General features: G+C 42.5%; 1 protein-coding gene and 1 long non-coding RNA gene across 3 annotated transcripts in view; one reads left to right on the top strand and one right to left on the bottom strand.

Moving 5' to 3' along the window:
- The window catches only part of LOC137347254 (lysosomal-associated transmembrane protein 4A-like), a 49889-nt gene extending 44776 nt beyond the window's left edge, over window positions 1-5113 (bottom strand). For both annotated transcript variants that reach the window (XM_068011563.1, XM_068011564.1), the window contains exon 1: window positions 4848-5113. In XM_068011563.1, the coding sequence (XP_067867664.1) occupies window positions 4848-4943 (96 nt within the window). In that variant the 5' untranslated portion in view covers window positions 4944-5113. The remainder of the gene's footprint in view (window positions 1-4847) is intronic.
- Window positions 4546-26227, top strand: LOC137347256 (uncharacterized). Its single transcript, XR_010968913.1, has 3 exons — window positions 4546-4922; window positions 23835-23986; window positions 25982-26227. It is a non-coding gene; the product is annotated as an uncharacterized lncRNA (long non-coding RNA).
- Window positions 26228-26577: the final 350 nt, after the last annotated feature.

The following is a 26577-nucleotide window of genomic DNA, read 5'->3' as shown; positions in this document are numbered from 1 at the left end:
AAGGTCTGTGAACGTGGTCATAGACCTGAAAGTTAACTCTGCTTCTCTCTCCCGATACTGCCTGACCTGCTGAGTTTCTCCAGCACTTTCTGCTTTGCTGCCAGATTGACAGCAGTGCCAATCTTCAAGAGTGAGGTAAGTATTTCTTTGGCGGCTGTCAGGAAGCAGGTGCTGGGTCGCTTTCACAGATGTGCTTCTCTCTCCATAGATGCTGCCTAACCTGCTGAGTATTTCCAGCACTATGTTTTTATTAAAGGCAGCATCTCTGGTTGATAAGGATGTTAAAATAAAAGCTAACAGAATTCGAGGTTTTATCTCAAGTGGTATAGAATATCAAAAAAACAAGGGATAATGATAAGCCAGTATAAAACCTAATAAGACCTCAACTAGATTATGTGCAGCATATCTTGTTTTTATTTCAGATTTCCAGCATCCGCAGTATTTTGCTTTTAGATTACGTGCAGCATTGGGTTCCATGCGATGCAAAGGATGTTGAGGCTTTCGAGAGTGTAAAATGCAGTTTCAATGGGATTCTGCCTGGTATGATGAATTATACACAAAACCACTAAAATGGGATCTTTTGTGTTAGAAGAATGCAGATTACAGGGTGATAAATTGTACTTGGGTTATTTAAGTCATCAAACCCCAATCTGTGTATTTATGCAAGGACCCAGCTGGCTTTAGGTGAGAGGCTTTGCCACCTGCTTGGAAGAGCAGGTTAAAACTAAAGATGGCAGGATCCTCGTGAGACTTCAGCGGGTATGTCACCTGGCTGATTTTAACTGCCCACCTGCTGCCAGCCAGGTGGAGCTAAAACCAATTAAAACTAGTTGGGCCGAATGGCCTGTTTTGTAATTTCAATATATTTTAATTTCCATGTGAAATTCTCTTCTCTTTCCTATGCTTCTCAATCTCTTTCCTGATTTTCTTATAGTTAAACACAGGGGTGCACATTGTGCACAAATGCTAAAAAACCTAGGTACCATATTTTGTGTCTAAAATGCAGTCCCACAATTTTTTTTTTTTTTTAAAAAGATGTCCTATATTCGGACAATGCTCGACTCAACAACGCACCCATTCTCTTTGCTTCCCTTCGATGCAGGTTTAGCAGCTGTCAATGCATTTTCCAAAGCAGTGCTTTTGGTCTTAAAAGGAGTCGGCACTTCGAATTCTGCTTTTTCCAGAGTCAGACACCTCTGGGTTAGCCTCCGGGACAGTTTAAAGCACTGCCTTCCTTTATAATCAACGGAGCATGCAAGCTACTCGGACAATACCTGAGCAAAGCTCCAAAATGGCAAGACTTCACAGGATCAAAAATACTCTAATCAGAACATGGAAATTTTCTAAAGCATATTAGTGCTCCACAATATATCCATGTGATTTTAATTAATAATTCAACTTGTTTATCTCCAGATTAGAGGCACGTGTCGTCTGCTTCTAACTTCTGTCACTCATTCTGCTTTCATTATTGACTAAAAGTCCAGATGACTGTTTTGGTAATTTTTTTTAAAATTAGGAATCCCAAGATGCACATTTTCTCTACATATATTAAGTTTTAATGATTTCTAAACAGATTTCCAGACAAAACCTGCAAGATACATCCTTTATCCAATGACAAGACCCAACAATATAAGAGATATTCTTGACCCACCAAGGGACCCAATCTTAAAACTGACCTAAAGCAAAAAACTGAGCATGTTGGAAAACTGAAATAAAAATTTAAAAATGCTGAAAATGCTCAGCAGGTCAGGCAGCATCTGTAGAGAGAGTTAATGTTTCAGGTCAATGACCTCTCATCAGAGCATCAGGTCATTGACCTGAAACGTTAACTCTGCTTCTCTCTCCACTGATGCTGCTTGACCTGAGTATTTCCAGCATTTTCTGTTCTTATTACTTAAAACGGATCTGCTGTGTCGGTTTTACTCCTCATTGGAATGGTGAAGCAGTCCAATCAATGCAGAAGTGACATTTACTATTTTATTCATGTATGGTCTACCTTCTGAAAAGCTGCTGGTAAATGTTCCTTGATAAAGGCTCAGCAAAGTGAGCCTTGCAGATATGAAGGCAGCCAGATCACTCGAGCCAGTTTAGCTTTGAGAACAGGCAGGAATTAACCCAGGGCCAAGAACTTATTAAAAATGTCTGGCTGATGGATTTTCAGGATGATTTGTTTGCTGCAATATTCTAATAATAGTGGAAAAAAAAAACTTAGAATAAAAATTAATTCATTTTGAGACAACAAGAATTTAAGTACATATTTGTTCTGAAACAATTTATAAACACCGTTCATTTTTTTGGGAAGTGAGTGGGAAGAGTTAACATTAAGGATGTCTTCAAGGTTTATAAAGAGAAGGTACAGGGAATTAATTACATGAACAAATTAGAAGTTTAAAATAGGAACAGTGATATTATTCCCACATTATTGCTGACACTTTTTTTTTTAAAAAGAAAAATACATAACCAGAAACTAAGAACCTTAGTTAGGCCACACTTAGAATATTGCGTGCAATTCTGTTCGCCACACTACCAGAAGGATGTGGAGGCTTTGGAGAGGGTACAGAGGAGGTTTACCAGGATGTTGCCTGGTCTGGAGGGCATTAGCTATGAGGAGAGGTTGGAAAAACTCGGATTGTTTTCACTGGAACGACGGAGGTGGAGGGGCGACATGATAGAGGTTTACAAAGTTATGAGCGGCAAAGACAGAGTGGATAGTCAGAAGCTTTTTCCCAGGGTGGAAGAGTCAGTTACTAGGGGACATAGGTTTAAGGTGCGAGGGGCAAAGTTTAGAGGGGATGTGCGAGGCAAGTTTTTTTTTTTTTACACAGAGGGCGGTGAGCGCCTGGAACTTGCTGCCAGGGGAGGTGGTGGAAGCAGATACGATAGCGACGTTTAAGAGACATCTTGACAAATATATGAATCGGAAGGGAATAGAGGGATATGGGCCCCGGAAGTGCAGAAGGTGTTAGTTTCGGCAGGCATCAAGATCGGCGTAGGCTTGGAGGGCTGAATGGCCTGTTCCTGTGCTGTACTGTTCTTTGTTTAGTTTAGTTTAGAGATACAGCACTGAAACAGGCCCTTCAGCCCACCGAGTCTGTGCCGACCATCAACCACCCATTTATACTAATGCTACACTAATCCCATATTCCTACCACATCCCCACCTGTCCCTATATTTCCCTACCACCTACCTACATTAGGGGCAATTGCTAATGGCCAATTTACCTATCAACCTGCAAGTCTTTGGCATGTGGGAGAAAACCGGAGCACCCGGAGGAAACCCACGCAAACACAGGGAGAACCTGCAAACTCCACACAGACAGTACCCAGAATTGAACCCGGGTCACTGGAGCTGTGAGGCTGCAATGCTAACCACTGCGCCGTCAACAGAAAAACAATTTTTCCAAAAGGGAAACTGCACAAATGAAGTTATTTTTTGTTGTAAAACAAAGGTACGTCATTTATTCAAAAAGGGTTAATAAAAATGTACCACTCTTTTATATTAGATATCCCTTAGTGTTACTAAGACTGCCTATTTCCAAGCCAAACACTGCTTGACTCTGTCCCTGCCTCAGCTCATTTTCTACTGAAGTCTTCATCCACATGTGTTACTTCTGGATTTGATTATTCTAATGCACTCCTGGCTGGTTTCCTCCATTCTACTCTCTGTAAACTTGAGGTCATCCAAAACTCTGCTGCCCATGACCTTGCAACACCCTGTTCTTGCTGAGCTATGCTGGCTCCCAGTTAAGCAACACTTCTATTTTAAAATTCTCATCCTTGTTTTCAAATCTCTCCATGGCCTTGCCCCTCCCCATCTCTGTAATCTCCCCCCAACCCTACGAGATATCGGCACTCCTCAATTCTGACCGCTCGAGCTTCTCTGATTTTCATTGTTTCACTATTGGGGACCATGCCTTAAGCTGCCTAGACCCTAAGCTCTAAAACTGTCTCCCTAAACCTCACTGCCTTTTTAACCTCTTTTTCGTCCTTTAAAGACAGTACTTAAAACCAATCCCTTTGACCAAGCTTTTGGCCCTCTGCCCTAATGTCTCCTTATGTGGCTTGGTGTCAAATTTTTGTTTGAAAATGCTCCTATGAAGTGTCTTGGGTCGTTTTACTATGTTAAAGGTGCTGTTACAGAATTGTCTTTTACAGAGCATTCATATAAAACTAAATAGCTGTCAGGAATCTTACTTGCAAAAATGATTGGGGCGTGGCTATGCCTTCAAGTGCCTGGCCCCTGAAATCCCCTCCCTAAATCTCTCCTCCTTTAAACCTAACCACCTTGACCAACCTTTGGTCATCCGCCCCAAGCATCTCATGTCATGCGACATGTTTGGTGTCAAATTTTGTTGGGATAACACTGTGAAGCGCTTTGGGACGTTTACACTACCCTTAAAATACAAGTTGTATTTTCTTCTTTTAAAACGCATAATCTATGTTGACGTGTTATTTCTTTTTAAAGTTTCCAGAAAACTAAAACAAAGTTATAAAAATTACTTCAAAATTTCAAACGGAAAAACCGTTTCTAACGGCAGCGCCTCGCGCCGCCAGCTCGCGCTTGGAGACGGTTGGGACAAAAATGGAGCGAGGAGGAGAAACTAAAAACACATGAGTGGGTATTTCCCTCTTCAACTCCCTTCTCCACCCCCCCCCAAAAAAAAACAAAGGTCCACTGCTCACAGCAGGTGTCTCTTTTTATTATTTAAAAAGTCTGGTCAAAGACAAAGCGCTCTCTCTAGCATCCCGAGCGCCATTTTATCTTCATGCCCTTCCCCACTTATAAGGGGGAGGGGGGAAAATCTCCCCAATTCCCCTCCACACAACTTATTTATTTATCCTACTCACTGTGTAAGAAGCAGCCAGAATGATGGTTCCAGTTCGGACATGGCAGCAGAGACATCTGTGACTACCGTGATACAGGTTGGAGACAAATCGGACCATGTTTGGCGCTGTTGTTTTATAGTATTAACTGATTTTTTTTTTACCATATGAAGGGGTATAAGGGGAGGGGGACAAGCTGTTGGTTCTAATGTCACCGCACTCTTCCTCTCTCAAGGACCAAACGGCGCAGGATGGAATTTGCAGCTTCGCCACTTCCTGCTTCTATCTCCTACATCACATGACACAACAACATGCACAATTTTTCCAATTTTTAAAAACGTTTTGTAACTTTTTTTTGGGCCATCTTTATTCTCCATCTCGCAATAGGTCGTGAATCTAATAACACCAGCCGTTTTAGTGCTTTAAAAAAGACTTTTTTAAAACAAAAATTGTTATATAATAGCCAATTTATACTCTTCTACACATGACGTCATCTGTCAGGGAGTCTATTGTCCGATTTGGATTGTCCACCGTTCATCTGTTTGCCTCTCAAGTGGGAATCAATGTGTTGACTGGCGCTGTCTTTTGGTCCTTGCTTGCCAAAAGTGCATTAAAACAAACCCCAAAGCTCCACCAAATCAAAATGAAAGGGGCATTGCCCCTTGGTAAACAGGCCAACATGTTTTCCAAAACGATTAGCCCCCAGAATTGTGGACAAAGGTTTGTGCAGTGGAGCCTTACAAGTCTGGATCTCCCACTGTTTAGATTCATAATGATATACAAAAAGATAGTACTTATTCAAACTTATACAATTGTGTTATAGATTAGAGCTGTTTGAAAAGAAATCTCTACTTTTACCCAAATCTTAGATAACCTTGTGCTGCTGACAGACAGAGCATTATGCTGCTGTAACAGTTATTTTGGTGAACAGTATTGACTGGTTTTAATGCAGTTTTCAGAGTGTGCTATTCTTTACAAGGGCGTAAGTGTGGATTTCAGTTTGCACACGAAGTCCCAGAAGCTGTAATATAAATGAATGACCAGTTCATTTTTTTGTTTTACACTTAAGGGAGAAATGTTCAATGGAATACTCCCTCTTATTCTTTGAATACTGCGATGGGGTCTTTTCTATCCACTTGTTTAACATCTCGTGAAGGACAGCACCTTCAACAATGAAGTACTCCCTCAATACATGACCATACCTTGTCTTCTTTCTTGCTGTTTAATCTTTATGGTGCCCAGCATCACAGGCATTTGTCCCCTCAACAAAAAGGAATGTGAGAAGTTTCAATGATTTAGATAAAAGCCATAGCAATTATTTAACTTTAATTATAATAGGGCATAATATAACTTTTGTTCAAATAATATTAATCAGCTAATGAAAATAGAATACATTTATTCACTTTATTGCCTTTTGCTTTTAAAACAAATGCAAAATCCCCAGTTTGAACATAGGTGGATTCCGAGCAGCATATACAGCCCCGACAAACAAATTTCTCTGCAGCACCTGTGGAAGAGCCTGTCACTCCAGAATTGGCCTTTATAGCCACTCCAGGTGCTGCTTCACAAACCACTGACCACCTCCAGGCGCATATCCATTGTCTCTCGAGATAAGGAGGCCCAAAAGAAAGAAAAGAAAGAATACATAACAAACAGAAAAACCTAGTCTGTGGACTAATCACTGCTAAGCACATGTATTATAATAAGGTAGAAAAAGTAAGGCTGTTTACCTTTAGCTACATTTCATCCTAACCTGCAGAATGATAATCGTAATGTAGTGCATAGTCCTAGATATAATTTTATGTAAGTCAATGATTTATCTGTTCCTTAAAAAAAATCAGACAAAAAAACTTGCCTAGTTGATTCAATAATTATTTGACCTAGAAAGCTACAAAAAGCTTGTTCATTTTTTCAATACATAATCATTATTTACATCAGGAGATTGCCAAGTTTCAACAGAACTAGAAGATTTAGTTTTAAATGAATGGTTGACAGTTTGTTTTTAAATTAAGAAACCTAGATGGAGTATTATTACCTACGTTTGCAAAGAGAAAGAGTAAAGTCAAGCTAAATCAATGTCATACTTCATCAACTTGGATTTTAAAAACCTGGAGGTGATGGCACCATTGAGGATTGAATGACTGTTGGGAAAGAATAAATTTGATTAAGGGCCATTGCAGTGACTCTTGGTTAGCTATTGGAAAAGCTATGATGGACAGAGAGTCTGGAGGCTGAAGATGAGAGGAGGATTAGCTGCGAAATGATGGGATTTTTCTTGAAACCTGTCCAGGAGTAGAAGAAAGGTGCTGGAAAAGCGTCCCCAAATTTAGGAGATGGACCTGGACCCTATGGAGAGCTAAGATTGATAGAGGGAGAAATAAGGAATAAACATGAAAGATGAGACCAAAAGGCTTGGAAACACATTTAACAATGGTGGAGATATGTAAATCTCATTTGAGATCAGGATATATAAGTCAAAATGTCCACTGATGAAGGAGGATCAAGGTGGAACCATCAAATAAAGAGCTGTTAATTGAGCCTACAAGAGACTGTTACTTCAAAGAATTGGAAGAGCAATGATTTTCATCGTCCCATTGAAGGATACAGAGGAGAGTAAGAATTAGTGATTCAACTGTTGCACTGCAAGAGGAATGAAGGTTCAACTTTGAGTAAGGTGTGAACTATGGGATTTCCATTGGAAAAGTAACTAGATTGTCAGCTTTGTGTAGCTTTGACCTTAGAACTTCTACTGCTCTGTAGCTGTCGGTTTCTGACTGCGGAACAAAGTTCTCAAATACAGGATATCTACGTGCTCATGATGGCACTAGTGCAGAGGAGCTTATGTAGCAGCTAAATATTTTTGACCTACTGATTCTATATATTCTTGGAGACCAATAGTACAAGAAAACTGAAAGAAAACCATAAGTTCAAATTTGAATATGGCAGCTGGATGAGAAACATGGAATAAGCAAATTATGTTTTTGACAGCCTAGACAGCCCTTAAATAATGTCCAAATCTTAGTGGTTGGCATATTGATGCACCTTGTTAGTACTGTGAAGTAAACCTAAAATCATTTCTATTTTCTGGGAAAAATAGTAAAAACTCAAAATACATAGACAACTGAATTACTTCACTGCATATGGTATCAAGCATGTAATTAAATGAGTAGTTAATAAAATTAATTGTTAAAAAAATCACAGCATAATTTAAAATGTTAACTCGCTTAATTTAAGCACATTTTTAAATTGATGGCTATTTACACATGTTACCATATGCACCCATATTTGTTACTTCAACAACCAAGGAAGAGATCAGTTTCAAAATACAGATGAAAGATCTTAGAAATAGCACCTGAGATGCAACTTAATTAACCAGCCTGCAGCTGCAGTTGTTTTTTCCTATGCATTCGTGGATGTCTAGTAATACCTCATCAATGCTGCGAGAAAATGTACTGAGTGGTTTGGTGCAGAGCTATAAGGACCTGAAGGTTCCAGGTTCCAACATAGTCTAGGCTGAGCTTTCAACATGGGTGGCATGGTGAACGTTAGAAATTGGCCTTTGTGTTCCTGGGCTAAGCGGAGGGACCAATGTTCTTGTTCTTGATCACCATCTGTTGCTCAAGCTGAAAAGCATGTGTGTATATCTCAGGTGAGGACAGGATCAGTCTAGGTCGTGCTGACTATCTGCTGAGCCTCTAGATTTTAGGAACAGCATTATTTTAGTGCCAGCGTTAACCCATCCATTTTAAATAGTTAACACCAGCATTAAAATGCCAATTTGTAATTGCAGTCTTCTGTTTCCAGGCTACACTTAAAGATCTAAAATACTTAGTAGCATCAAAATAGTGGATTCTATTCCCTTGATATTGCTAGTTGTGCAAGTGGTGGATTTTACAACTAGCATGAAAAATATACTTTTATTTTTTAAATAAGTTTTCAAACCAATGATGTTCATAAGAAAGGCAGAGTTGTGATCAAAAAGGGAAATGTATGGAAGCCTGTTCATAGCATTTGAGCTTTTACAAACAGTTTCTTTCTTACCTTTTTGTGGAGAGGGGAAATAGTTTCTTCAATTTCTGGTACATGTTCTGGCCATTTCTCAGAAGCAGCAAAATGAAAAATACCAGTGACTGTGCGAAAATGCACTGGAAGAGCAGATGTTGCATTTTGGCATCTCTGACCAATTTAATACAGACAAGGTTGGTATTGAAGTGTTGTTTTTGGAGTTAAAGTGAGATCACCAAGAGTTATAGTCTGGCTTGCAGCTAAAGCTGGGGGTGGTGCTGGTGGTGGTGGGGGCGGGGTGCGGGTAAGAACTGTGCAATTAATTAATCTAGACAACCCAACCATTAAAGTTATCATCCTTAATCTGAAAGAATGGAGGGCCTGTGAGTGTGTGTAGGTGGGGTGAGGGGAGGGGGGAGGCATTTAATTAAACTGCCCTAGCCATCCAGGTTAATTATACTGAAGTAACAATGCTAGTTCTGAAAACAGCAGGAGTTAGTTGTCAAAGAGCCCATATCCAGGGCACAGGCAATGGTGAATTATTTGGTGGCTCTGCTGGCCATCACTCAGACAAGGAGTCAGGAGTAAAACAGGAAAACATCCTTCCTTGGAAGCTTTCAATAAGAACTGTCATGCAGACATTCACCTGCCAAAAATTAGGAATATTAATTTCGTCATATGAATGATTTTAAACTTTTGTTGGAGTGAAGAGATGACTTGTTTGAAGATCACCAGACACTTGGCTGGAAGAACATTTGCATACTAAGAGACAGTGCTGGGAGAGACAAAAGAATTGCTCACTGATTCAATTGACAGAGATTGGGCTGGGCAATGGTGATCCACATCTTGTCAGGGTAAGAGACAGCCCTACACCGCACCCCACCCCTCCCACCCGCCCAACACCGAGAGCTTTGAAATCCACAAAGGCAGGACTGGTTAAACCAGCTGGTCACATGACTGACCAGCTGATCCAGGCTTTTGAATGAGACACAAGACAGTTTGAATTGAGACGGCAGTTTGCAACTGAAACTGGAACAAGGAAGCCTCTCTCCTGGCTGTCTCTCTCGCTTTCTATCAAGCCACTGCACCCACGAAAGACACGTAAACCTCAAGAGAGAAAAGACTCCAACATTGAAACAAGTTGAAGCGTGCACTAGGCCCCCAACGAATTGAAGGACTTACCAGCAATCAAAGACTCCACGTTGAACTTAAAGGACGGTAATTATAACTCCGATATTGCCTCAAACTTTTCCCCTTTATTCTTTTCTACTTTTTCTGTCTCTGTCTGCATGTGTGTTTATCGTGTATGCATGCTAGTGTGGTTGCTTCGCATATTTGTCATCGTTAACCGGATTAGAGTTTAAGATTAATAAACTTCTACCTATCTTGTTTAAATCTAAGGAAACCTGTCTGATTTCTTTGCCTTACAATTGGAGCAGTGAATAAGGGGGAGCTAAAAACACAGTGTTTCTAAAATTAAACTCTGTTATGGTTAAATCAGGTAAAGGCTGAGAGGGAACCCCTAGACCCCTTCTCACCTGCTCGTAACAGAACAAAGAGACATATGTTCAAGGTTCGTTCCAATAAAGGCCATTGAGCCTGTCAAATTACAGCTGGGAGTAGCCAGAAAAGAATAAAACAAGAATAGAGTCATAGAGAGATACAGCACTTAAACAGGCCTTTTGGCCCACCGAGTCTGTGCCGACCAACAACCACCCATTTATACTAATCCTACATTAATCGCATATTCCCTACCACATCCCCACCATTCTCCTACCACCTACCTACACTAGGGGAAATTTACAATGGCCAATTTACCTAACAACCTGCAAGTCTTTGGCTGTGGGAGGAAATTGGAGCACCCGGCAGAAACCCACGCGGTCACAGGGAGAGTTTGCAAACTCCGCACAGGCAGTACCCAGAACCGAACCCGGGTCACTGGAGCTGTGAGGCTGCGGTGCTAACCACTGTGCCACTGTGACCTTGGGCCTATATTCTCTGGAGTTTAGAAGAATGAGAGGCGATCCAATTGAGACATACAAGATTCTGAGGGCTTGACAGGGTAGAAGCCGAGAGACTGTTCCCACTGATCAGGGAATCCAGAACACGGGGAGAGTCTCAGGATAAGGGATCAATCATTCAGGACTGAGATGAGGAAAAATTACTTCACTCAAACGGTTGTGAATCTTTGGAATTCTCTACCCCAGAGGGTCGTGGATACTCCATCGTCGAATACATTTAAGGCTGGGATAGATTAATGAGTTATCATCCCATCCGATAACCAGATGGCGTAGTGCTTGTTTTTGTTTTGTGTGTGGCAGACATTATAGAAGTTCAAAAAGTCTGGAAATACTATACTGTTCAAACACATGTATTCTGGAAAAAAATGCCCGTTTCTTGATTTTACATTGACATAGACTCACCAGAGTGTTCATCAGTTATGCCTATTGGAAAAGCGAAGAGTACTTGAAATTATATGAGGAGAAAGTTCAGCAACAACTTGCATTTATATAACACCTTTGATGTAGGAAAGCATTCCAAGGTGCTTCACAGAATCAGATACTTCATATGACAAAGGGATCTCGTTACACCTCCGGATTATGCTATCATATGTTTATATATTGAATAGTGAAAATTAGCTCCTGATCATAAGGGATGCAAGTCTACTCACAGGAGAAACCAACGATACTAACCTGAAAGTATACCTAGGGAACAGCCAAGATTTAAAACTATTTACCTATTGAGGTATTAAGTTGTCGCATTGTCAAAGTGGACAACAGAAGTTCCAATAGCAAGTGTAGCATATTGCCATTGGGAATGGAAGGAATGTTAATGGCTAAATTATTTTTCAAAATTTTATGTTCAAATGTATTGAATTCTGTCCTCCGATATAGCTTATCTTTATTATTATATCTTGTGCACATGATTAAATATTTTATTTTATCTAGCATATCCATCCTGCGCCTCTCATATTTCAAACATTACACTTCAGACAGACAAGTATAAGAAGCATTAAAAAAAAGACAAGCTGTCATTCCCTTCTGCATTTACTGACCTGAAATAAACTGGGCTGGCCTCTTAAATAAAAGGGGCAATAACCAGAGCTTCTATCTACTCTGCGCACCTGTTCATTCTTTGAAACATCTCTATGAAATCATCTAGTAATTTCCTCTGCTCCAAGAAAAGTAGCCTCAATTTTTCAATGTCTTTCTTCAGATTTATATTTCCTCTTACCAGTCAGCAACCCTCTCTATTGTAATAATGTCCTTCCTATAGTGTAGTGCCTAAAACTACTCACTATGCTCCACTGTAGCCTTCCTACAGTTTTATATTGATTTAGAATTACGTCTCTACCTTTATATTCTATACCCTTTGCCATATGATCCAGTATTTCAATATGTTTTTTTGACCTTATTCACTTGAAGTGTTGCTTTTAATGTCTTTGAGCTGAACCCTAAAATCCTTCTGCTGTTTAAGCCTTTTCTCATTCAAAGTATAATTATTACTTTTTTTTTCCAATACGTACCACCTTATATTTACTGACATAGAATTGCACCTGCCACTCCTTTGCCCATTCCATCATCTTATCAATATGCCTTCCAGCTTTCTTTGGATCTTAGAATTATTTACTTTACCTCTTATTTTAGTATCATTTGCAACTTGGACATCATTCCTTCTGGGCTGAATTTTATCAGCCCCTCGAGGCTGTAGGTCACAGCACGGGGGCCAATAAAATTCTGCGGGGAAAGGCCTGCCTCGGCCTGAAACATTGAGAAGAGTCCGCCGCATATTGCCCGGCGGTGGAGGGACCTCAGTGCGGCCCCTGGCTGCCTGGCAGCGGGCCCTTCATCAGCATATGCAAAGTAACATTAATCATATGTAAATAAACTTACCTGCAGGCAGTGGCTGATATTACGGCCGCCGTTCGTGCTTTGCGCGCATTCGGAACTAAGCACGGCATTCCGAGGCGAGAACCTGGTGGGGAGGGGGGAGGAATAAAATGTTCAGGGTGGGAGGGGTGGGGGAGCGAGGAAAACAAATGTTATTGTTTGTGTGAATGGTGGGAAGGGGTTAGAGGCCAAATGTTAGGAGGTTACGGGGGAAAGTTGGGGAAGGGAATAAAATGTTTTCTGACTTTAAGTGCCTCTTAAAATGACCGTTGGGGGTGGGGGGGGGGTGGAGTTGGGAAAGGGCCTCCATCACAAAATTTTTTATTTAATAAAATTTCACAATGCTACAAACTTTAAATATTAAAATTATACTGACGGGCTTAAGCCCTTTAAAAATGGCACCTGCGCCTGCGCAGTGGTGCTGGATGCTGTTGCTGGGGACGTAGCGGCTGCCCCATCTACATCAGCGGGGGCAGCCGCTCTGCCTCTTCTATTTAAATGAGGCCTTGCGTGTAATATTGTGGGGGCTCAGGGATGGCGCATCCGCACAGGATGCAGGCCGCCATTAGAGTGTGCCACCGCAAAGTATGGCGCACTCATCTATGTCCAAATCTTTGATATTTGCAGTCAACCGAAGTGGCCCTAGAACAGAAACCTCTGGGACACTGTTACCTATTTCCATCCACTTTGAGAAACTACCCTTAACTCCTACTCTCTGTTGGCTACATTCTAACTTATTTTAATCCAATTTTCTAGCCTCTGCCTAATTCCATGCTGCTTGATCTCCTGTAGTGTCCTATGTGGTACCTTATTAAAGGCTTTCTGAAAGTCCATGTACATCATATGCACTGTGTTTCTTCTATCAACCATATCTGCCACCATGGGCTGAATTTTTACGTCCTGATGGGAGGCAGGCGGGTGCAGAATTCTGCACTGCCGGCCAGCATGCGGGTTCTCCAACTCCATCCCGTCCCCCCGAGCCATTTTCCCAGAGGCTGGTTGGGGGAGTGACAGGGTTAGTGCCTGCAAGCAGCAGGTAGCTTAATCAACTATTAGGGTTTATTGTTGGAGGCTGACTGGGATTTTTCAGGTCCTGGAGGCAGCGGGGGAACTGTGCAGCTGCCTGAAGGCAGTCTCCCGGTGGCAGACCAGGGGGCAAGCACTCCAGGCAGGCTTAGAGGCCCTCCCCACTTGCCAGGCTTAAGCTGCAGCTCCAGGCTGCCTGTGGAGGGGCTCTCCTCTCAACATTGGTGGCCCAGTTGCTTGATCTATTTATTTTAAATTTTAAAAATTTGGAATGAAGGCACCTCCATCTTGGGAAGCCCTCTCTCTCACTTAGTTTGAATGGCCAGTTTCTGCTTCTTCAGTGCTGGTGAGCCTCCTATTGACCCTTCAGCTTTGAGAGCCCGCCCACTGTCCTTATTTGGATGGTGAGCCTGCGTTCTGGCCATTAATTGGCTTATTTGGGGGAAATCACAAGTGATGGACAGTTCCCTACAAAATGTGGGCTTCTGACCACCATTTGAGCCTGACAATGGGGTATAAAAGCCACAGGGAAAAACCTACCCCATATCTTCAAATAACTTTGCTTTCAACCATTCCTTAATGTTCTACCATGTCTGTCTCTCTCATACTCATGACTTTCCTCTTATTTTCTCATTGGCAACTTGAACATTGTCCCATCAAGTTGAGCACTTGATTGTTCATCACATTTTGCATCAAACTCATGCAAAACATCATGTAATGCACCTAGATTTAGAATGCTTCCAGTCTTATAAGGCGCTATCACATGCATACAAGCTTCAAGTTTCAGATATAAGTGAACTAAATAAAGCATTTCAGTATCTTAAAACTGTGTTGTCTGATTAAGCAACAGTTGATAACAGCTTTGCATAGTTTGTAATTTATAACACGATAAATCAGCATGTATTACAATGGAATAACATTTATTAATTCTGTTTATCATGAATACAACAGAGTAAACTTTAAACATAGATTCCCTTGTCTCTGTTCTGTCTAGATTTCATATTTTTGCTATGAATGTGTTTTATGTGCCAGAAATGCCTGTGTCTGAATATTGGCCATTTTCCATATAAATTTTAGATAGGAATTCTTGAATAGATATTACAATTTCTTACTAATGTCCAGTACAAATGATAGATACTGAAAAAATAATGAGGCCTGATGTACAAGAATTTCTTTTTAAAATGTATACAAGATGATTATTTTGGAAACTTCCTACTTTATGTTCCAAATTGATCAGCCACTGTTTTTGACCTCGATGTCTCATTTTAGATACAGTAAGTATGCCACTGCAGCAGTTTAGTATGGACAACTCCAACTGTAGCTCTTTCAAAATGGTAAGTGGCTGCTATTAATATATAGACAGATTAATACTGGAAAGTTCCCTCCTTCAACTCAAATTCACTGCTGGGGGATCCTTGGGCGATGCTTAGTAGGCTACAACTTTGATAATATGGCAGATAATTATCATAGGATTCAAATGCAAGGCAAAATAATAATTGCCTCCTGAGCCAATGGGCTGAATCTTCTTTGCCCGCCACCAATGTCGTGGAGCCGCTGCAGTCTTCTGTGCGGCGGCTCATTTGAATAGCCGGGGCAGGCTGCCCGCTCCCCCCACCCCCTCCCCAATCACGTGGAGGAGGCGGGCTGTCCGTCCCCGACAGTGGCGCAGCTGCCTGTGCTCAAGCGCTGATGCCGTTTTTAAAGGGCTGTCAGCCCTACCGAGAGATTAAAATATTTAAAGATAAAGTGAATGAAAAAATACATTTATTTTGCCCTCTCCCATCCTCCCCCACTAATAATCATTACATTGATTATTTGTCCTTTTCCCCCCAAAACACTTACCTTTACAATCTGACCAAAGGTCCATTCTTCATCTGTGCTGAGTTACTTGTGGGATTGTGGTAAACCATAGTCGTCTGCATAAACCTTTTCTTTGTGGTTAGCTTTTTTTTGGCCCATCTGCAGGCATCTCTAAATTTGCTTTTACATTCATCCTTGTCTGGCTTTTACACTTATCTTTGTTTTGGCCTGGTGGATTATGGATATTTTGGGGCCAATATCTTTTTTTTCCCTGCCGACTGAGCTGAGTGCTATAATTAGGATGTCAACCCGCTTTTTGAGCACTTCCTCAATAATGAAGACTCTGATCCATAAATTGTTTTGCACGTGACATTTTAAAATGTGGTTATATGCAGTCCTTCACATGCAGATATGAGCATTTGGTTGGAAATTGCACTTGTAGCTCACAGGAATGTATAAAGTTGCTTAGATGCTAATTCAGAATACAGAGAAAATAAGAAGCTCGCATAACACAAATATGAAGTGTGTGTAGTATATGTAGCAAAAATAGGTTATTATGAAATTAGAAATATCCTTGGCAATTTAGTAAATAATTGTTTAGTGCACTTGTATGACAGTGCTCTGTCTGCTATTTGAACACGTATGTTAATCCTTAGTTAATTGATTTAATGGGCTAGGATCTCTTTAAAATAGCAGACAGAGGAATGTTGTACAAATATGTTCAGTGTTTATCTACCAATGTTGTTAATATTGGTATGGAAACAAACAAATATACTGTCAGTGGATATAATTGTAGTTTCTTTTTGAGCCTGTGCTTTGAAGTTCCTCTTTTCAACAGTAATCAGAAGAATGTCTGTTTTTCTCCAAAATTAATAACTGCTAAAAAACACAGGACAGTGCAGTTTTAAAGAATACAATTTTGCATGCATACATTAATTTTATGGAGAAAGGTGGAAATTCTCCCATTTTTGTTGAAAGAGGAATTTTACTCCCATTTTGCTCTGTAAATGTCTATCTAGTTTTTACTTAATGCTCACAACTATTGTAAGAGACGAGGATATTATAATATTGATAGGGATGGGTCCACTTTTTCACCTCTCAACTGACTGAAGACAGCGTGTTTTTTTTAAAAAAAGTGTTAACTCCTGAGTGCTTTAATTGCCAGGAATAGACAAATGACAGGTTTTCTCAAAGTTTTAAAAGAAAGATAAATGTATTGTTCAATACCCGAATATACGCAACTACACCTGCTGTCACACTCAGATATACACACGTTCAACAAAAGATTTCAATTATAAAAAGTAGAATGCATTTAGGTCTTATTATTTAAAGAGTTCTTTGTTACACTTGCTTTTCCCCTGCGGCGAAGACTTGAAACAATGCTGGCCAGGAATCCTTTTTTGGTCCACTGAAGAAAAGCTCTGGAGGTTTAGGAAGATAGATTCACTGATGTTTTATGTTCGCTGTAGTAGATTTCTCTTGTTATACTCCAGTCCGGGTTGAATACTGCAAAAGCTATGGGCCCTGACAATATTCCGGCAATAGTACTGAAGACCTGTGCTCCAGAACTTGCTGCGCCCCTAGCCAAGTTGTTCCAGTACAGCTACAACACTGGCATCTACCCTGCAATGTGGAAAATTGCCCAGCTATGTCCTGTACACAAAAAGCAGGACGTCCAACCCGGCCAATTATTGCCCCATCAGACTACTCTGAATCATCAGTAAAGTGATGGAATGTGTCATCAACAGTGCCATCAAACGGCACTTGCTTAGCAATAACCTGCTGAGTGATGCTCAGTTTGGGTTCCGCCAGGGCCACTCAGCTCCTGACCTCATGACAGCTTTGGTTCAAACATGGACAAAAGAGCTGAACTCAAGAGGTGAAGTGAGAGTGACTGCCCTTGACATCAAGGCATCATTTGACCGAGTATGACATCAAGGAGCCCTAGCAAAATTAAGGTCAATGAGAATCAGGGGGAAAACCCTCTGCTGGCTGGAGTCATACCTAGCGCAAAGGAAGATGGTTGTGGTTGTTGGAGGTCAATCATCTGAGCTCCAGGACATCACTGCAGGAGTTCCTCAGGGTAGTGTCCTAGGCCCAACCATCTTCAGCTGCTTCATCAATGACCTTCCTTCAATCATAAGGTCAGAGGTGGGGATGTTCGCTGATGATTGCACAATGTTCAGCACCATTCGTAACTCCTCAGATACTGAAGCATTCCGTGTAGAAATGCAGCAAGACCTGGACAATATCCAGGCTTGGGCTGATAAGTGGCAAGTAACATTCGCGCCACACAAGTGCCAGGCAATGACCATCTCCAACAAATGAGAATCTAACCATCTCCCCTTGACATTTAATGGCATTACCATCGCTGAATCCCCCTCTATCACCATCCTAGGGGCTACCATTGACCAGAAACTGAACTGGAGTAGCCATCTAAATACAGTGGCTACAAGAGCAGGGCACAGGCTAGGAATCCTGAGGCGAGTAACTCACCTCCTGACTCCCCAAAGCCAGTCCACCATCTACAAGGCACAAGTCAGGAGTGTGATGGAATACTCTGCACTTGCCTGGATGGGTGCAGCTCCAACAACACTCAAGAAGCCTGACACCATCCGGTACAAAACAGCCCGCTTGATCGGCACCCCATCTACAAACATTCACTCCCTCCACCACTGACACACAGTGGCAGCAGTGTGTACCATCTACAAAATACATTGCAGCAATGCACCAAGTCTCCTTAGATGGCACCTTCCAAACCCGCGACCTCTACCAACTAGAAGGACAAGGGCAGCAAATGCATGGGAGCACCACCACCTGCAATTTCCCCTCCAAGTCACACACTATCCTGACTTGGAACTATATCGCCATCCTTCACTGTCACTGGGTCAAAATCCTGGAATTCCCTTCCTAACAGCACTGTGGGTATATCTACCCCAAATGGACTGCAGCGGTTCAAGAAGGCAGCTCACCACCACCTTCTCAAGGGCAATTAGGGATGGGCAATAAATGCTGGCCTGGCCTACGACGCCCACATCCCATGAATGAATAAAACAAAAGAATGGCAAAGCCCTGGTATGGTTCCTCAGGTGGAGTGTTCAGGCCAACTCAAGTCTCTGCTTACATGTAGCTTAAAGCTGGTGGCCTTAGGCAGGGTCTTTTCTGTTTGTTGGCATAGATGTTTTTCTGTCTGCCGAGAATATGGCTTATTAAAACTCCTTATTAGAAAGGCTGCGTTTGCTGACAATGCAGCCACTAGGTGGCGCTGCACCGCCACATGCGCCAATGCAGCCTGTTCAACTAAAACATCACTGTCAGCGACGTTCAGGCAGCTGCCACCAGGACTAAAGATGGCACTGCTCAAATAATCACACAAAGGCAACGTAAACACATGGCAGCACACAATGGTCGGAGAGATGGGCTGGCTGGGGAATGGCAGGAGAGATTGGCTGGCTGGGGAATGGCTTGAGAGAGCGGAGGGCGGGGGTTGGTGGTGGGGAATGGCCGGAGCGGGCGGGTGGGGGTTGGAATGGCCGGAGAGAATGGGTGGGGGGAATGGCCGCAGATCGCGGGAGATCGGGGTGGGGGGGTGGAATTGCTGGAGAGAGTGGGCGGGGAGGCAGGAGGAGAGTGCACCCGCCGCCACTAAGGTGTTTGGCTGCTGTCTCCCCGCTTCCCCCCCCCCGGTCTCCCCGCTTCTCTTCACCCCCCCCGTTCTCTTCCCGCTCTCTCTCCGCTTCCCCGCTTGGTCTCTCTCCTGCGTTATGCAATGACGTCATCTGGGCATGCGTGTACCAGTCCTGACCGTTTAGGTGATGACGTCATCTGCACATGCGCCATCCGGTCCTGGCAATGCGTACGTGCAGAGAGCATGAGCCCATTTGTGCATATGCGCAGGTTGGCGCAGGCGGTTGACGTCCCTGCTGGCTGCGTTGTCAAGAATCACTTTGTATTAGAAACCTAGTTTCTGTTATATGACCAGAGCATCTCTTTCCATTGTCCTCAAGTAGTTTCTGATGGTTGGGCCATTGTCAGACAATGGAGTCTGGGTAACACTTATCCACATACCAACTTAATAAAGTAGAGCTTTTCACACCCATTTTCTGGACTTCAATCTTGGCGTCAAAGAGTCTGCAACAATATTGTTAACCCAGTTTTTTAATTAGTTGGAGAAATGCAGCTATTAGCACAGGAACGGTTGTTTTGCATTTTAATGACTTCTCAGATATGTCCAGACATGAAAATTAGCTCACGGTTTTTGCACTTCCAAGTGTATTGGCAGGAAAGAAACGGTCATTTGACCTCTCAACTCCATTTTGTTTTACAGGAAAGTACCCAGTGAGTTTAATACTTCAGAAGTTCATAATTATAGTTCATAAGCTCATATTGCATGAGTGTGACAATATTTATTTAAAACCGTATTCTGGATATTAATAAAATATATTGTTCATCTTCAGATAATGTTACAAATAGATTTAATACTTACTACACCTCCAGGTTCTGTGATGACATGACAAAATGGCCAAAGCAAATTGAAAAACACAGTGAAGATAACAGGATGATACATTTAACCTCAGTCAAACTTTTAGTTATAAAAATGGAAATGTACCATGGCATGCTCCTTGAAATCTTTCCAAATGTCTGAAGCAGGAATCTAGGAGAAGTGAGTAGTTTATATTCACAGTTTTACAAAAAAACAGCTTCGTGTTTCCTTTAGCCAGGGCTACTTCCTACCACATTGAGGCATCTGTAACAGTACCTCTATTTGCCTATTAGTTTTTTGCAGACCATTGGAATGCAAGGCCATCAAAGGGCACTCAGTAACATTTGGTCCCTGAGAACTGCTTAAAACTAGCAATCAAAATAGTGAATACCTTCCACACAGTTTCAGTGATTTGCAATTTATAAAGAACATGGTCACAATTTCTATTTGTTTTTACACATTTCAAACCAAGATATTACATTCAAATAGTGCCCTAGACAGAAGACTTCTGTCTGTGCAGTACTCTGAGAATATCAACACAAGATGTTGAACAGAAAACCAGGTTAAAATTCTGAAGCACCTTTTATTTCATCAGGAAATACCGTATCTTCCTGTGACTCCATTTATATGTGTCCTGTCTCCTAAAAATCCAGAAACATAGTCAATTACCTGACTAAGAAAAGTTTTTACAAATCAACTCATTTCCTTTTGCAGCTGAAATGACAAACCATAAAAATAATTTTGTACTTAATGAATCTTTCATATTTTATGTCCACTGTAGGTACAAGCAAAGAGAAGTGCAATGGCATTTCAATATTACATAGTTTCTCTTAGACTCACTAACATGATAACAATTAGGTGACAATCCATGCCTTTATTACCTCTAGACTCAACTATTTCCATACTCTCCTGGCCAGCTTCCTACCTTGCACTCTTCGTAAATTGAATTCATTCAAAACTCTGCTGCCCATATCTTAACTCGCACCAAGTCTTGTTCATCCATAACTCCTGTGTTCGCTGACATACTGGCTTACAGTCCAGCAATGCCTCAAGTTTAAAATTCTCATCCTTGTTTTCAAATCCCTTCATGGCCTCACCCCTTCCTACCTCTAACCTCCTCCAGCCCTACAGCCCTCTGAGATCCTTCATTCCACCAATTATTGCTTCTTGTGCATCCTCAATTTTCTGATTCTTATGAAAGGTCACAGATCTGAAAGATTAACTCTGTTTCTCACTCCACTGATGCTACTGGATCTGCTGAGTATTTCCAGCACTTTCTGTTTTTATCTCAATTTTCATTGCTCTATCATCCAGGCTTGGATTGATAAGTGGCAAGTAACATTCTCACCACACAAGTGTCAGGCAATGACCATCTCAAACAAGAGAGATTCTAACCATCTCTCCTTGATGTTCAATGACATTACCATCGCTGAATCCCCCACTATCAACATCTTGGGGTTACCATTGACCAGAAACTGAACTGGACCAGCCACATAAATACTGTGGTTACAAGAGCAGGTCAGAGGCTGGGAATTCTGTGGTGAGTAACTCACTTCCTGACTCCCAAAAGCCTGTCCACCATCTACAAGACACAAGTCAGGAGTGTGATGGAATACCCTCCACTTGCCTGGATGGGTGCAGCTCCAACATTGCTCAAGAAGCTCGACACTATCCAGGATAAAGCAGCCCGCTTGATTGGCACTCAATCCACCACCTTCAACATTCACTCCCTTCACCACTGACGCACAGTGGCAGCAGTGTGTATCATCTACCAGATGCATTGCAGCAACTCACCAAGGCTCATTCGACAGCACCTTCCAAACCTGCAACCTCTACCACCTAGAAGGGCAGCAGATGCATGGGAACACCACCACCTGCAAGTTCACTTCCAAGGCATATCATTTTGACTTGGAAATATATGGCCATTCATTCATCATTGGGTCAAAATCCTGGAACATCCTACTTAACAGCATTGTTGGAGTACCTTCACCACATTGACTGCTCACTACTCCCTTCTCAAGGGCAATTAGGGATGGGCAATGAATTCTGGCCTTGCTAGCAATGCCTGCATCCCGTGCACGGATAAAAAGAAAGAAATGCAAGTATCTGCTTTTCTTACGAATCCATTAAACCTAACTGACCATGCAAAACTATTTTTCAAGGTTGACATATCTAGCAATAAATATTTAGTTCGAGTTATTTTGAACACAGTGTCTCGATAAATAAGGAAACAGGACACTTTGTCCCTGTTCATTTTCACTAATATTCCATTAGTGAGTGTGAAAAGGAATTGGATCAGATGGGCCTCACTAGTTTCATTTGTGTGTTTAACAGCACTGCAACATGGACCAGAAAATATATTCTTTTCGATTTTATTCCCTACAGAGCTTCAAATAACATCTACCACTTTCAACAGCAATCCTCGGCACCACATGCTTGATGTCAAGATTAGGCACAACTTTTACAGACACAAGATTACAAACAAGTAACTGGAAAAGACCTGGAAGGCTTTTGTGAAAATCATTTTATGTATCATTTCAGGTTTATTCTATTCATTTTTCATCAATATTTGTAGAAAACCCTCACATTAGTTGAAGTGTTCATTAATTGTTTCATTTATTGACAAAAAACAATTTTCAGAAAAAACACAGAACCCAGAAATCTTTATAATGTGTAAATATATCATCCTATGTAATATCAATTTCTTTTTTCCTTACAATTTCTTTCTGAAAAACATCTATTTCATTTGCAAACAATGCTCTATTTTGTTCATAATTTTTTGTAGGACTAATGTTCCAATCTCCCTGCTGCAATCTGACAGCTAGTTCTCTCTCTAAAACTGGCAGAGATCTACAATTTGACTCTCATCCATTTGCCAGATGGATATACAAACCTGGATTTCTCTAGTAATCCACACATGTAGGAAGATCATGGAATCTTATGAGTGCTGCGGCGTTCCCGACAGCGGGACCAGAAGTTGTCGCAACTTCCACTTTCACCGCAAATCTGTTTCCCATGCGATTTTGTATTTAAATTAGCCATGTGACAATGGGCATGGAGAACACATGGGATCGTGGGTGGGGGTGACCTATTATTGGTGGAACCCGCCATCACTGCCCCAAGCACCATGATTGCCACAGATATAAAACATTCTATGCTTGCAGCCTCAAGGATCAGCAGTCTTCCATTCATTTAAGTATCTAACTTAAATTGAAGCTTTTACTTAAGTCAAAATGTTTTTGCCTCCCTTATTTTGTGAAAGTCACCACCAACTTCACATCATTTATTTTCCCTACAACCAAAGTGAATCTCACGGTAGCGAGCAGGCACGGTCTCAACCCACAGTTCAGTGATGCCTTCCTGCAGGTTCTCCTCCAGGCCATCAGGGAAAGGTAGGAGGTCCTCTTCCCTGAAGATGGAGTCAGAAGACCATTCCGCCTCACCAAGGCGGCCTGGTTGGAGGTAACAGAGGAGGTCTCAAACTGTGGGGTAACTCGTAGAACATGGGTGCAGTGCCAAAAGCGAATCAATGATTTACTCAGATCAGTGAGGGTAAGAGGTCCTGGCAAAGCTGCTCCATTGTTTTCTTCCATGGCTCTGTGTCTTTTAAGGCAGATGGTAAGCAAGGAATGCAATGGAATGCGTGAGCAGCCTTGGTGCCATTCACTAAATGATGAAGATTGGCATTGTTTATGTGATTGGATGTGTCGTGCGAAAGCCAATGCAGAATGAGTGATGTTGATGCATAAATGCAATGGTTGTGATGCATTATTTGCCATGTCATTAAATCTGCACTGTCTGCTGCAGGATAAAAGAAGCCACAACCAGCGTGAGCGTGCTAGGAAGGGAGGAGGGGTCCCTGACATAAGGCTGCTGACCACGGTTGAGGAGGAGGCGTCAGAGATCGTGAGAGGAGGGAGGCAGGGTGAGCGGAGATGGCGAGGCAGGAGCCACAAAGCGTGAGGATGAAGTGCCTTCTCTGTTCGCAGCCAAATGTGGAAACTGAAGGAAATTGTGTGAACTCATGTGAAGCACATGCTTTAAGTGCCTCTGTTTGTGTCTCCACTGCAGGTGCCCACACTCGAGTTGCAGAATGCCATGTAGCCCAAAAATCCTCCTCTGTGGAGGAAGAAGCCAATGTCCCAGAGGGTTCACCATCACCTGCCTCTTATTACACCTCCGCCAGTGCATTTACATCCACATGTTTTGCAGGGGGTTTAAGATTAGAATCTGTGTCACAAGCTGGTGGTGACGACACAGACACACCCTAGCAGCTGAAGGAGCATGTGCCAGCCGGGTCCCTTGACAATCGGAGGAGCATGGCGACCCGACCCGAACCCAATGGGACCCGACGATGTGTCGGGGTCGGGTCGGGTCGCTCTTCCGGGTCTGGCATTTGGGCTGGGGTCGGGTTGGGCCGGGTTGGATACACTCTATCACCACCACCGGTACATGATTCCAATTTTAATGTACTTTTTAAACAACCTTTCAAATCCAGTTACAGTTTCTGTTGCTTATCTGCACAAGCTTAAAAAGCGAAAAACGGAAGCTAGGTTAACTGAACATTCCAGTGGTCGGATCGGGCTTGGGGAAAAAATGAAAGGACTCGGGCCGGGTTGGGCTCGGGTCGGATGTAGTTCTGTCGGGCTCGGGTTGGGTTTCATTTGCAGACCCGAGCCGGCATTTAAATCGGAGGACTGCTGGTGACCAGGCCCCTGCTCAGCCCCACACTCAAGATGATCCTCTGTTTGTTGCTATGAGATGTCTGCTGGAAGTGCAGCAAAGTCATGTGAACAGAGGAGGCTGAGGTGACTTAATAGAGGTGTACAAAATTATGAGAGGCCTAGATAGAGTAGACAGGAAGGACCTGTTTCCCCTAGCAGAGAGGTCAATTACCAGGGGGCACAGATTTAAGGTGATTGGTAGAAGGATTAGAGGGGACATGAGGAAAAACATTTTCACCCAGAGGGTGGTGGGCATGTGGAATTCACTACCAGGAACGGTGGTGTAGGCAGAACCCCTCAATTCTTTTAAAAGATACCTGGACATGTACCTGAAGTGCTGTAACCGGAAAGGCTATGGGCCAGGTGCTGGAAGGTGGGATTAGATTGGGTGGCTAGTTTTTTTTTTGGCTGGCACGGACACGACGGGCTGAATGGCCTACTTCTGTACCGTAATTTTTCAGTGGTTCTATGGTTCTAAAATATGTCAAAGATGCCTGAGGTCATGTGTGACTTTGCACGTGCCATGGAGGAGTCCATGCAAGGCAGGACATCTGCTATGTCCCAGGCATTTGGGCATTTGGCTTCCTCAGTCGAGAGTCTGGCGAGCTCCGTGGCGTGTCTAGTTGAGCACTCAAGCCATATGCGATCTGACCTGCACCACATCGTTGTTGACGTGGGCTCCATGCAGCAGAGTCTAAGCAAGAGGGGGACAAGGAACCTGGCCCTCCCTCCAGGTGCTTCTTCTCCTAAGGGAGACAGGCAGGTGCCATCGTATACACAGATGGAGGAGGAGCATGTGCCAGCTGCCATGGGGCCTTCCTCTCAGGGTACCCTTAGCTTAAGCAATGTCTTACCCCCGCCCCCCCCCCCCCCCCCACCCCACCAACGTTGACCCCCTTACCTCCAGCAGGCGAGCACACAGGAGTTACTCAAGCACCATTGCTGCAGACCCCTAGTAGGATGGAGCCATCAAGGCCCTGTTCCTCCAGAGGATGCCCGCCACAGTCATCCACAGCAATGGTGCAGCATGCTGAGCAGACTGCCTCCACCTCAGCTGCTAATGTCACGGTAACATCTAGACGTAATGGGAGAAAAAGGAAATTGAAAGAGCTTTGATCACGAAAGTGGCATGAATGCTGTACAAATTGTCACAATTGCAAAGATTTAACAATACATTTTTATTTCTTGCAAAATTTGATCCACTCTCAGTAATGTTTTCCTTGGTTACAGATAGATACAAAGACGTTTTTTGGAGGCCTATGGCAAGAAAGCAATGATCCTTCTAAAGCATCTCAGGAAATGTCCATATCTCCTTGGAATTTGAGCCTTCACTCTTCAATGATGTCTGTTTTCTTGTTGATGATTTATAACTTTTTACAATATTGTCTTGCCTTACTTTTGTTTTCTACGGTCATAACTTAACACTGTTTGCAGTGGTGTGTAGTTGCATTCATCATAACCCATAAATGATTTCAAATGCCAATCACATGAAAGTGCAGCAATGCTTCGTTAATATTGTAGAGATGAATAAGACCTCATGCAAAAGGGAATTTCTGTGGGGAATTTTTGAGTTTCTCCTCCCAACGTTCCTTGATGATGTGGCTTATTGTTAGCTGAAACATGCATAAATGAGGTTCTCCCTGATGTCCCTTGCATGTTTCTTCATGGCCCTCATATGGTTGATGGCATTGTTGTCCTCCTCCTCACCCTCTTCATAGTCATCTTTATCTGAGGAGGACTGGTGTTCCTCCTGTTCCTTGCCTGCAGAATGTTGCTGTGTCTAATTGCAAGGTTGTGCAAGGCACAGCAGACAACAATCATTTATG

Source organism: Heterodontus francisci, chromosome 31 (genome assembly GCF_036365525.1).
Source record: "Heterodontus francisci isolate sHetFra1 chromosome 31, sHetFra1.hap1, whole genome shotgun sequence".
Lineage (NCBI taxonomy): Eukaryota > Metazoa > Chordata > Chondrichthyes > Heterodontiformes > Heterodontidae > Heterodontus > Heterodontus francisci.
Note: the sequence above shows the minus strand (reverse complement) of the source record. Positions and strands in the feature narration are given on the sequence as shown.